The sequence below is a fragment of the Urocampus carinirostris genome, chromosome 3, assembly GCF_059441175.1.
Source record: "Urocampus carinirostris isolate Australia breed hairy pipefish chromosome 3, RoL_Ucar_1.0, whole genome shotgun sequence".
Lineage (NCBI taxonomy): Eukaryota > Metazoa > Chordata > Actinopteri > Syngnathiformes > Syngnathidae > Urocampus > Urocampus carinirostris.
In genome coordinates, this window is record NC_142351.1 from 47,259,678 (window position 1) to 47,272,338 (window position 12,661).

Consider the following 12,661-nt stretch of genomic DNA (forward strand, 5'->3'; position numbering starts at 1 on the left):
TTCTTTTTTTTTCCTTTTTTGGGGGGATATATCCTGAATACTTGTTTACAATGATGATATTTTAAGCTGTTGTTTTACTGCTGTAACAAAATCTCCCCATTGTGGGACGAATAAAGGATCTTATCTTATCTTACCTTACATAAGCATTATGATGAATGCAAGTTGCGCGAATCATACTGTATGTATCTAAATTAGCTATATAAGCCTACTATCAAAATTACTAAATTAGTTGCACCATGTGACTACTGTGTTGTAGGATATCGTCTCAAGTTTGACTTTATTATAGAATAGAATAGAATATGCCTTTATTGTTATTGTTACAACATGGGGTATGCTGTGACAACGAAATTGGACGACTCCAGTTCCACATTTACAGTGAGGATAAGGAAACAAAGAAACAAAGGAACAAATAACTAACTGACTTTGTTGTCCTCGGGGGGGTTGTGACGGTCAAACAGAGTTGCCGGACACAACCGAATGTTTGATCTTACATTACACAGTCCAGCGTTTTTCCGAATTGCTCAGTCCACAATTTAGTAGATTTGGGAGTCCACAATTGAAAGGATTTGGGAGTACAGTCAATAAACATGCCCGATTAAAGTCGCCGTCGACGATAAAGCTCCGTTGGGGTAGTGCAAGCTGATGTTTAGCAGCGGGCAGGAGATTTAGCGCTATGCTAACGTTAGCATCTGGTGAAACTGTTAGCGGTGGAAAGTATACAGCAAACACAAAGACCACAGTTAACTCTCCCGGTACATAGCTAGAAACTCCATATCGAGTGAGCATTGTGTGTCAATGGTTCCGCTACTATTGTAGCGCGTAGTCTCTAACCCCTGTTTTTACCGGAGTCTTCGTCTCCTTCGAGCCGGTGATGTAATGCGGCGTCGGGAAAGCCAAGACTCCGTGATGGCAAAAAAAAGTCCTCCAATTCCGGACGTTGTTGGTGGCGATCCGCAGCTCAATTCACTCATTGTGGACGGATGGATCTGGCGTTGGTTGAACATGCTTGGGAGCGCTGGTCTGTGTGGTCGCCTTCTTAGCTTAGCTCAGTCTTTTCTCCGTCGTTGTCATTGTCGGCAGGCGGCAAATCTTCCAGGGAGATCCGGTGGTCTCTGTATATCCCTCGGGATGTAGTGGATATTATTGTAAATGCGAAGGGAGTCGAAGGGAAAATAAGAGGGATCAGGGGACACTGAAAAACAAAAGACGAACTGGAGCCCGAGCCGCAGCGTCTACCCGACGCGCCGCCATCTTGAGGTTATATTATTAATAAATTACAATACGTTTAATTCCTTTGATGCAATTAAAGAATTGCATTAAAGAAATCAAATTGTCATGTCCTTTTATTCTGAGGATTTGAAAAAACAATTACAAAACGGAACGTGCATAGGATGCTCCTCATCTGGGAAGCTAAAAGAGAGCAATAAGATCCAGCATGCATTTATAAAAATGAACCAGCAGCCGTTTCAAAAGATAAAATCAAATCAATACAGTTTAGGTTTGAATTCTGTGCAGATACCAAACAAGTCAATGTATGGGTAAAACATCCTATTCTCTCTCCCTTGGATATAGGGGTAGAGCGAGAGGCTGAGTCACATTGTGGCACTGCCCCTTTAAGGGGCACAACCTGGGCCGCTGCAGAGCTCCGCTATGACACAGGTGACAGGGAAGATAGAGGTAAACAAGCGGAGGAGAAATCCCCGGAGTTTTGCATTGCAGCTAGGGTCTCCGGGCAGGAGTTCAAGGCTGAGAGGCACTACTTTACGTCACAATATTAGACTGCTGCCTTTGGGGCGAAAATCTGTATTCTGTGTTTTTAAAACCTCATACCAGTAATAGAGCAAAGCAAAATATTTATCTGCCTCATCTTTTTCCATTTGTTGACATTTTTGAAAACGTGCCAAGGAGCCACTAGGCAGCATTAAAGGTTCACATGCAGCTCCCGAGAAGTGTGTTCCAGACCCTCGTGTTAGCCAATAAGCCTGTGCTAACCAATTGCCTGTCTGCTTTTGTTTGGAGTCAGCCATGAAGTCAGACCGAAAGCGTCTCAAGGCGGAAAAGGCGGACTTGGTCAATCAGATGCAGCAACTGTATTCCACATTGGAGAGTCGAGAGGAGCAGCTCCGAGATTTTATTCGCAACTACGATCAGCACAGAAAAGTACGAGAAAATATGCATCAGCCTGTTTGTTTGTTTTTTTTGCTGGGTTTGTTTATTTCAGAAGAGTCAAAACGTTTCCCTGGCCACATACAAAAAACTGAAGGACACAAGCACCAGTTATTTTTTTTCAACTGTAATCATTCACACCCAATAAGTTGTGTTTTTAAACAGAAACTGTCAAACTTTCTGTTGTGGTGTCCTGAACCAACTTTTGTATAAAATATTGGTCCAAAGGCAGACTCAATTTTTTTTTAGGATTTTCATCCATTGGTATTTAATCCAAAATCTCTGATATTGATGCTCAGATACAAACAATGTATTCTAGTTTTTGCTCCTCCTTTTCTTTCCAGGAGATGTATGGATAACAACCACGAATGACTTCAAACGTATTGGAGTTAGACTAATTTCCGGGTTGATAATGTTAACCAGAGTCAAGTCCAGTAACCAGTACTATAAACTATGATAAGCTCAAAAGTATTTTTGGGGGGAAAGAACCAATCAAATATTATTTCCTCAACACCGGATCGGATAATACGTCAGCATCAGACAATATTTTGGACCACATTGTAGATATCAGATTGGAATAGCAACTCAGTGCGTATTTAGCATTCAAAAACAATAGTTTTTTTAATCGTACGTGATCTGTTTTAAAGAAAATGATTTGCGTGTGTTATTATGTGTCTTATGTTGCTGCCCCGTGAAAAGTCTTCAATGCAAAATACGCCCGTGTCAAAGTTTTGACAAAGGCAGTTACACCTTCAGTGACGCTGTATTAATGGCAACAGGTTGGTTGTTGCATTTTCCAAGTAGAGGAATATGTTATTTGTTGTTCTTGTCACTAATAATCATTTCCAAAAAGAAATTTACAAAGAAATATTTTTCAGACCGGTTAAGTGGAATGTGAAAAATCCCTGAGGCATACATGGTGATCTCTCAAGGTACTTAACTCAAAGTCAAGGCCCACATGCCAAATGCGGCCCACGGAAAGGCCTTTGAAATGATCTTAAGTCATTATGAGAATTAGCCTGCAACAAGCTGGCAGCCTCCAGATCATTAAAACACAGATACTACATTTCCCATAATGCAATGGGGATGCACATGCATTTACTCTAACTTAAATGCACGAAAAGGATATGAGTTCAATTTACATCTGCCTTTCAATATGATTGACAAGCTACTTCAGACAATTTTTAAAAACGTATTTTTCTAATATTTTTAACTGCATTAAAATTTCTTATGAGAAGAATTTGCAATTATATCTCAAGTCAACAATTTTGTAAGAAACTATTGCTTTAGGTAGCTGATCACGTTGGAATATTTTTTTTTTTAGATATCAGTTCAATTAGGTTCACTGGGCTTTATGCGTAATGTGTACCAAAATTTGATTTTAACACCACGTCGTATGGTTATAAAACTTTCTAAATGTCATATTTAAACAGTTGTTTTGGATAGGTAGCTGTCGTCAGTATTGGCATTTACCAGCGAAAAATAACAATGTTTTTTGAGAGTTTTGAGGGGTAGCAGCCAACTTCAGGCTAATGTTGTCTGCCAGGAGAGCGAGGATGCGGTGAAGTCTCTGGCCAAAGAGAAAGACATGCTGGAGAGGGAGAAATGGGACCTACGAAGGCAAACCAAGGAAGCCACCGAGCTCACGGGATTCCTGCGCACGCAGCTCGACCTCAAAGAAAACCGCATCAAGGAGTTGGAGGCGGAGCTGGCCATGGTGAGAAAGGGGACGATACATTGAGCAATTGTGAAACAAATTTCAAAGTATCACCGACAGAGTAAGCCACAATGTCTTTGGTTACAGTTGCATGCGACCTCCTGGTTCATGAAAGGAGGCCATGCCAAATAGCTAAATAAAATCAATAGTAGTTTGGGAAATAATCCTTAAATACTTTCTGTACTCAAAAGTCAGCAATAAATTGCTACTTGATGCAGTGTAGCTTCTGTAAAGATAGAATTACATGCTATTAGGCAAATCATGGATTGATGACATTTTGGTTTTCTGATTGTCAACTAGTTAAAAATGAATTACATAGCTTTTTAACAATAATTAATTCACTAATATATCACCCGTTCCTCATAGTGTATGACTCGGTTTCCTTAAAATCAGCTTTTTAGTTTTTTTGTGTTCTTGCTAGTAAACAAACAAGATGCAACATTTACCTGGTGATCACATCAACATTTGAAATATATTTAATTACAAAAAATGACTGTGCAGTACAGCCCTCCTTCATGTCTCCACCCCTCTTCAGATCAGTAACTGTGTCAGTCAAAGAATGGAGTTCCGGTTGTTTGAGCGGCTCGGGGACAGGGACTTCTCCCCGAGGGTCATGGCGGTAAGATGGACCCCGCCCTGTTCAGCTTTGACTTTAACCTTTCTTAACCCGCTCTTGATCCATGGAAAGATCCCCGTTCTGTTGTTATGGATACCTACATGTTTGACTAATCCCCCAATCGAACCTAGTATTGGACCTGAATTGATCCCTAGCTTTCCTTTGTTATTTAAAGGAACGTAATTTAGTTTTGATTCTAAAAGAATATGGTTAATGAGGGTTGTGATTATGTTTGTTTTGCATGTCAACCCTGGTGATGGATGGCCGCTTGACCGATGTAAGAGTGGTGCTTGCAATGGAGATGATTGTAGCATTGTTGATTTGCACCCTCTTGTTTTGCATGGTGATTAAGAGTGCCTTTCAGGTAGCATTAAATAGACAATATACAAAACTGATAATTGAAGAGGGAAATCAATATATTAAATGTCTCTCAACAGCTTATTATGAGCCTTGCAAATTTAGTGACTGAGTGGCTAACGATTTTTTTTGACATATATAAACCATTTACCTACACCACATAACAGGAACAGTGCCATCATTACCCTTTAATTTGAATATTTTTGTTATAATGTCGAAGTTATGAATCAAACAGACAAATTAGATTATTTGTGACCTGCGATCTGTACTGCCATCCAAAAATAATGCAGAAACAAAAGCCAAAAGAATCTGAACGTTGAGGAAAAGCTATGCCCACTCAGCTGTTTAAATAAGAAAATGGAGAATCAAACTGCAACTTTGCACACACTAATAACAATTACAAAATTGGGTACAAAAGTATTACCTTTCTGCTGAAAACCTACCCACTTGCATAATTATGTGACAATAACTACTTTCTTTACCACGCTAAAAGAGGATAAACTCAAAGGGCAATTAGGAAATGATGATTAATTGATCAAAGCACAGGTAAGAACTACTTGCTTGGCATTACCGCCTGACGCAAATATGCCAGTGCCAACAGATAAGGTAGGATGAATGGGTGAATGAAAGGAAAGTCAGACAATGGATTCATGAATGGAGAAAACCATCGTTGGATGGATGGATGGATTAGAGGGACAAAATCATGGTTGTGAGAATGGTCAGATGGACGAACATTCAGACGAATGAATGTCCAGAGAGACAGAATGGGTGGATGGATTGACAAAAACATGGAAGAATGAATGGATAGATGCATTAATGGATAGACATGGGGATGGATACATAAAGACTGGTGGAGAACTGACTGGGTGAACAGGCAGATGGATGGATGGACAGAGATCAATGGATAGAAGGATAAATGGCAAGATTGACAGATGGGTGGCTGGATTATTGTAAGGGAAATGTTAGGGGATGACCCAACAGGTGTCAAGAAGAGTCTCTGTTGCATGCATATTTTTGTTCTGCTGTGTAGCTGATACAATTCTCAACAAAGGATATTGCTTGAAAACTGCTCATTTTATATGTATCAATGTTAAATCTTAAGCACACCCATATCTGTATAGAGGAATGCTTTTTTCCCCCCTATACTTCAAAATAAATAGTTATACAAATAACCTGAGCGCCAGTGGTGAATATGGCCAGTCCTAACATATTAGTTGACCTAAATGCAGTGTTATGGCTCTCTTCTCCTCTCCTAAGGCCAAACAGTCACTTGCCACCCTTACCAAGGACGTGCCTAAGCGCCACTCAGTGGCAATGCCAACAGAGACTGTCGTCAATGGCAACAACCAGGAGTGGGTGATGCAGGCCGACCTTCCCTTAACAGCAGCTATCCGACAAAGTCAGCAAACACTCTACGTGCACACGGGCCATGCCACCGACAGACAAGGTAGACGTCCGCTTCTGTCATGGCCGCATGCACCCGCTGGCGCCGCGTGCCCTTGTGAGCGTGCTATTTCCCATCATCCCATTTTTTTTGATGAAGCAGCAGGCTCTCGTACACACCTATGCTTTATATCCCAGTTGCCTTTGCTTCAACTTAATCAGAATGCCTGGATCGAACCAACAGAGATGCTCATATTCCTGTTGTGAAAATAAGGGACATTGTTATTGATTTTTTGATATGTATTAAAAATAAACACAGGGAAACTACATAAGGGTGTAAATTGTTTAAAGTAGTTCTAGTAACAGTCAAAAAAGCTTTTTTTTAATTATTTACTAACTGTACATTGTATGCAATTGGACTCAATAACTAAGTTAAGGCGGTAAGGGTGCCAACACTTTTCCACTACACCATCATTAGGGCATATGACATGTATTATCACACTATTTGTACTCATGGTGCCAGAAACACTGGTTTGCATAGTGCATTTTGATTGGTTTTCCAGTCTCTCCACTTCTTCACCAAGGAATATTAGGGAATGGAGAAAACAGAAAGTCTTTCAACAAAATACTATACAAAGTTTTTTACGTACGCATACATATTAAACCGCTCAGGTGAAGAAGTGGAGATACTATGAGAATGCACTAGGCAAATCAATGTTTCTTGCATCGTGAGTAAAAAAAGTGATAATGAGATAAGTTTAAATGTCTTTTCGTTCGTCATTTGTATCGTTGGTGGTCCAGTGGTAACGTGTCAGCGCCATCAGCGTTGCGACCCAGGATCGATTTTCGTTGAAACATATATTCCGATTTTAATCAACATTACAGTAGTTTCCATTTCATTTGTGGACCTTATGTGTGAAAAATATGACAAAACACTATTTTTGGTAGGTGCGTCTGAAATTATTGATATAATTTCAACTTAACTCTTTCAACAACAAAAATCCTGTCTCTCAACATTTAATGCAAAGTTTAATGCGACATTTTGTGTAAATTGGTCATTTAACCGAGTGAATGGCTGAGCTCAAAACGAGGAAACTATCGTTATATCACAGTCTGCAAATGTATCACTGCTACGTACTCACTCACTGTTGCTTGGCAACAACATGATTACTGCAAATTTTGGCTTTTGATTTGGGATGTATATATATTCATATAAGCTATGACTATAAACAATGTCAAAATAATCCCTTTTAGTACTTTTGTTTTGCATTCAGTGCCAAGGTTCACCTGCCATGCCACCCAAAAAAAGTAATAATAAATCATAAGCTTTTCCCTCCCCCTCTCACCCCGTTTAGTGGCTGCCGTGCGGGTGAGCCCATGCCACTCGCGTCAGCCCTCCATCATCTCAGACGCATCGGCTGTGGATGGAGACCGGTCGTCCACGCCGAGCGATATCAACTCTCCGCGTCATCGGACTCACTCGCTCTGCAATGTAAGCATCGCCTGTCAGTCCCTAAACTCTTCCTCAGCCCGTAAAACCCTTCGCAGCATTTCCACTTTTTAAAGATAATTTTTCCATTTTCTTACTGCTCGCTGTCTCCTCAGAAATAACCAGTCTCAATTTTCCGAGTAGGAACGTGTACAGTTTTATCTGTGCAGTTTCTTTGCATTTCATGACGAAACAAACCAAAAAACACATCGCAGGATGATGAAACCACTCATGACCAGAATTCCTACATTTCTATTGAACTCATTACTTGTGTATTTACTCTTTCCCAGGTTTTATTTGGTTCCGTAACATGATAAGCCAACCGCTTCATTACACACTTTCGCCGTCGCAAACATATTTGCTTTCCAGTATTTATGATCACATTTTGCCCAAAATGAAAAGTCACGGTTATATTCATAAAGTACAAAAAAAGGGAATCTTAAGGCGTTCCTGTTTGATATTCCAACTCATACAGGTACCCTGTATTTTATGAGTTATTTCAAATTGTATGACAATTTTTGTACAGGATTTTTTTTTTCTTTTAACACTTTTTTTTCTCGTTAGACAGATCCCCTCTTGCCTCATTTCCTCTCGTTCATTGGTAACAACTTTTTCAAAGATTACTAATGAAGATGAAGACTGCAAAATCCTGCACCGCTAATAAGCAGCAATACATTTCTGACAAATGCGGAAAGAACTAAGAAACATACTGAAAGAACTGTTTGTGTTTTTTATTTGGTAACTACTTAAAGCATCTTTTTTTTTTTTTTTCTTTTTCTGCATAGTATATCTTGCTCTGAGTAGATAGGTTCCATGTTGTGTTTGGGAGGTTTGCTATCACTTAATAAAGGGAATAGCAATCATTATAAATGGTCGCAATTGGCTGAGGTGAAGAGGCATGAATACTGGATGAGTTCTTTTTATTTGACCTGCAATGTACCTTCATTAAGGTGCCCAAAAAACATATATTTTGACTGGCTTTTTGTTATATCAACAGAGACAAGTTTATTTAGTTTGAGTTAGAAAGAAATACTGATTATCTAAGATGTTCATATCGGTTTCCACTATTTTCCAAGCATTGCTGATAACACGCACAAGAATCAACAACAGAGCGAAACATTGCTGTTTTCCAATTTTTTAGTTCGACTTATCAAGCGTTTCTGGCTAAGGGAGGCCAAGCGTGTTAGCTTCCAACTTAGCTTGCACTGTGAGCAGTAGTGCACAACATGAAACCTCCATCCAAATTCTATTTGGACTTTCGGGTCTATCTTGGGAATACAGATTTTGGGGGAAAAAAACTCCCCAATACATATTTTGCTGCTTCAACGCATGCTCATCATACTGAAGTGAGTTGTGCTATTGTGCTTGCAAATAAGCTTTTTCCTGCGTTTGTGTGCGCTCGCCTGGCTGCATGACAAATGTCTCCTCTCTTTTTGTGTTGATATTTTATCACTTTCTGCATCCCGGTTTGTATTTCAGTCCCTAGAAGATCTGGAGGTGGCAAAATGTAAGAAGAAGAAGGAGAAGATAGGCCTTGGCTCTTTGTCGCGAGTCTTCACTCGAGGGAAGCAGCGCAAGTCCCTGGACCCGGGTCTGTTTGATGGTACTGCCACACCCGATTATTACATAGAGGAGGACGCCGACTGGTAGAGGCCATACGAATCTTCTGTGGGAATGATAAGAAGACCACGTTGCGTTTGCGTGCATGTGACTGAGAGCATGTGTAAAGGTGTGAGAGTGCGACATAGAAGTTGCGCTTGTATTTATGTACAATACGTTCCTGTAAATACAATGCAACAGATTAGTGGATATCAGTTCAATTTTTGATTTCGATTTGCACTCAACTGCAAACTTGAAGGACTGCTGTACATGTAAATAACAACAGTCGATGTGCACTTTGTGTATGTGTGTGTAAAAGTCTCCTTGTCCTGAATGACTCTTTCCTACGTTTGCTATGTAATCCCGACTACCTTAAACCTGCCCCAGTTGACTGTCCTGCTTGGTTCATACCTCCCGTCCTTTCACTGTACCATGACAAGAACAGTTTTCCAGAGGGGTGGGCGACATGCAGACCACCCTCAAGTCAAGTCAAGTCATTTTTATTTGTATAGCCCTAAATCAAGAAGAGTCTCAAGGGCTTCCCTCAGATCCATCCCATCCATGCCTACGGTCAGGAAAACTACGCAAGCGCCTCTTTTAGCAAAATAAATCCTCCACTAAAGGCACTTCGTTCCCTAGCAACGCGAAGCAGGGCGGGAATTATGGGAAATGTGATTTCTATCTTTTAAGATAGAAGAGTTTTGTACGTGCCATATTGTGCCATGCATGCCTCCCCCTCTCAAAAAACGCATGCAACTGACTCCACTGTCCGTTAAAACAAACTAACTATTGTCTGCTTTAAGAAAAGAGGGGTCAGTTACAACTGATGTAAAAAACTGTGAACAGTGTAATTATTAGACATGAACAAGGAGGCATAAAACATTAATACAAAGTAAAGTGAACCATTTTGAGATTATCAGAAAAAAAATGTATGTGGAGGTGCCATAATGTTCTGCATTTAAAACAGAGATACATTGATATTTCTCACCAAAATTGAATCCATACATCCACTAACCACATAGATAAATGCCAATTACAGATAATACCATATATGAATAATTTAGAAAATTTAAAAAAGATCTGCCAGGAAAAAAATATAGATGTTATAAAAAAAAGCTTTTTTGGATCAATATTGCTGGGTGCTATGTACTGATGACGTAGATTGGCAATACTCATTTGATAATGATGCCACATATTTGTACAATTTGGTTCCACCAAAATAAACATTAAATATGTGTTTTCTTGTTAAGAACTACATTTCTCAATGCGTTTAGACAAGTTAATAATTTATCTTTATGTTTTTAATCTTTGTGACACATTTAAAATGATCTGTTTGTATAAAGCATATAATGGGCTTAATAGCTATTTATAGAACTGTGGTGCATACAGTGTAAAGGCAATAAACATTTTAAAGAACTTCATCAGCAGTCAAAAGGCAAAGCACGATTGCTTTATATTGCAAATTTTACGCACGATGTAACGAAAAATGTTTCACGGACTTAAAAGTGCAACATGAAAAGCAATAGCAGTGCAAAAAAGCTAAACAACAGCGTAATGCTAATCAGTAAGCCAACATAAATACAAAATATTATCAAAAATATTCCGGCCCTTGTTTTTAAATTCCTAATTTTGTTGATAGGAATGACTTTCTCTTCTGTTAGCAGTGGATTTCTTTAGCGTCAACAGTAGCAAAATGTTTAAATATTTTTCTAAATTTAATGACCGTGATAACAACCATGCAGACTGTAGTTCGAAAGAGACTTTTCTCAGTTTGTATGAAACAAAATGTACCAGGCATCGAATCTACTAAACAGACGTGAACCAGCGTCGTATTCTGACATTCAGCTTTGACGAACTTTGAGCGAGTCCGGTCAAAAAAGAACAAATAGTAATCCAGCCTCCTGGAGATTAAAGCACGGACAAACTTGACCTTGTCTGCCTAAAGCCTGCAGCCTGTCACTCTGGTAGCACTTCAGTATAAATTTAGTGATCAATTTTGAGATGGCCGCTGAATCAGATATCTATCAAGGATCCCCAGACGTGGTCAGCAATTGTCCTTATGGCCAAAAACATAGCTCAGTTCTGACATTATATGTCTTTCACCTGCAAAATCATGTGACCAAGGACCAATCCATGGGTTAAAGGATTGATGACACATGTCCTGACCATTAAATCAGATTAATAAATTGAAATAATACATTTTCTACCAGTAGGAACAAGACCATCCAATTTAGTCCGAGCCAAGTTTCCAACCTGTTTAACAATTATTAGGAAGTACAAAATTCTTAGGTGCATAATAGGAAGTGAAAGAAAAAGACTGTTTAAGTATAGTATTTGACTACAAACACTGTCCACTTCTTGTGGCCCTTGATCAGACCTCAATTTTTCCGAGATGGTGATAAACAAACATTATTTACAAAGTTCTACATATGCATTAAACAATGTACCAACAAAAATATATACGGAAAAAATAATTATCTGTCCTCTACACTTGTTGAAAATTGTTTTTTTTCTCCTAATCAATGACACGTATAAGTGGTTAAGGTTTTCGTGAACCGTGAATCTGAAAACCTGTGTTATCATGTACTAAACAAAAATACTTCCTCTTAGCAGTAGCTGGTAACATAATTAAGAACCGTAGTGAGAATATTTGTGTACTCTTACGGGTTAGAGCTTAAGTCTGCACTGCCCCCCAATCCCCCATCACCCCCCCCCCCCCCCCCCCCACACACACACCCCTTCTAGGAAATCTCTTCTCCTGATGTCCAATATTTTCTATCAATAGAATTTTGTGCCCTCACTCATTCTGATGAAGATTACATTTTCAGTGCATAAAAGAAGTGGAAAATCCCACCTGTTTTTCTCTATACAAGGCTACTTTGCCTTGTCCTGACACTTGCCGACCAAATGTCATTGCACTGCCAAAAGGCGCATTTTAAAAATGTCACATGAGAAAATCCAGGAAACGTGTAAGCGTTGATGGCCATAACCTGATCTCCGAGGTTGCTAAGAAGGATTAAAACAAAGGTGATTTTTCTGCCTAGTTCCTATTCTATAAGAATATTGTGTTTGAAGGTGTAGCCGAAACCACACAAATTAAAAAAGCAACTGTCTTTTCTTGAATGTAACCTGACTTTCCCTAACCACACTACTGTCTAAACTTGAAACTCAAATTATACTTGAATTGTATGCTAACACACCGTCAGTTGTTTGTTTTATGAAACATTCAGTCTTTCATTTTTTTGTCTTGCCAACTTCCAAAAGAATCAAAGAGGTCGTTTGCAAGTCCATGAGCCTATCTGTGTTTATTTTTTCCTTCCTCAGATGTTTTAAC

General features: G+C 39.3%; 1 protein-coding gene across 3 annotated transcripts in view; it reads left to right on the forward strand.

Moving 5' to 3' along the window:
* kazna (kazrin, periplakin interacting protein a) overlaps positions 1–12,661 on the forward strand; it is a 230,353-nt gene that overhangs the window by 208,068 nt on the left and 9,624 nt on the right. Inside the window, exons 8-13 of one of the 3 annotated variants that reach the window (XM_088332102.1) lie at positions 2,024–2,160; positions 3,716–3,883; positions 4,419–4,502; positions 6,114–6,303; positions 7,595–7,731; positions 9,208–9,331. In XM_088332102.1, the coding sequence (XP_088188228.1) occupies positions 2,024–2,160; positions 3,716–3,883; positions 4,419–4,502; positions 6,114–6,303; positions 7,595–7,731; positions 9,208–9,331 (840 nt within the window). Of the gene's footprint in view, positions 1–2,023; positions 2,161–3,712; positions 3,884–4,418; positions 4,503–6,113; positions 6,304–7,594; positions 7,732–9,207; positions 9,332–12,661 lie in introns of all 3 variants that reach the window. The other 2 variants (XM_088332101.1, XM_088332103.1) reach the window with 2 other exon arrangements.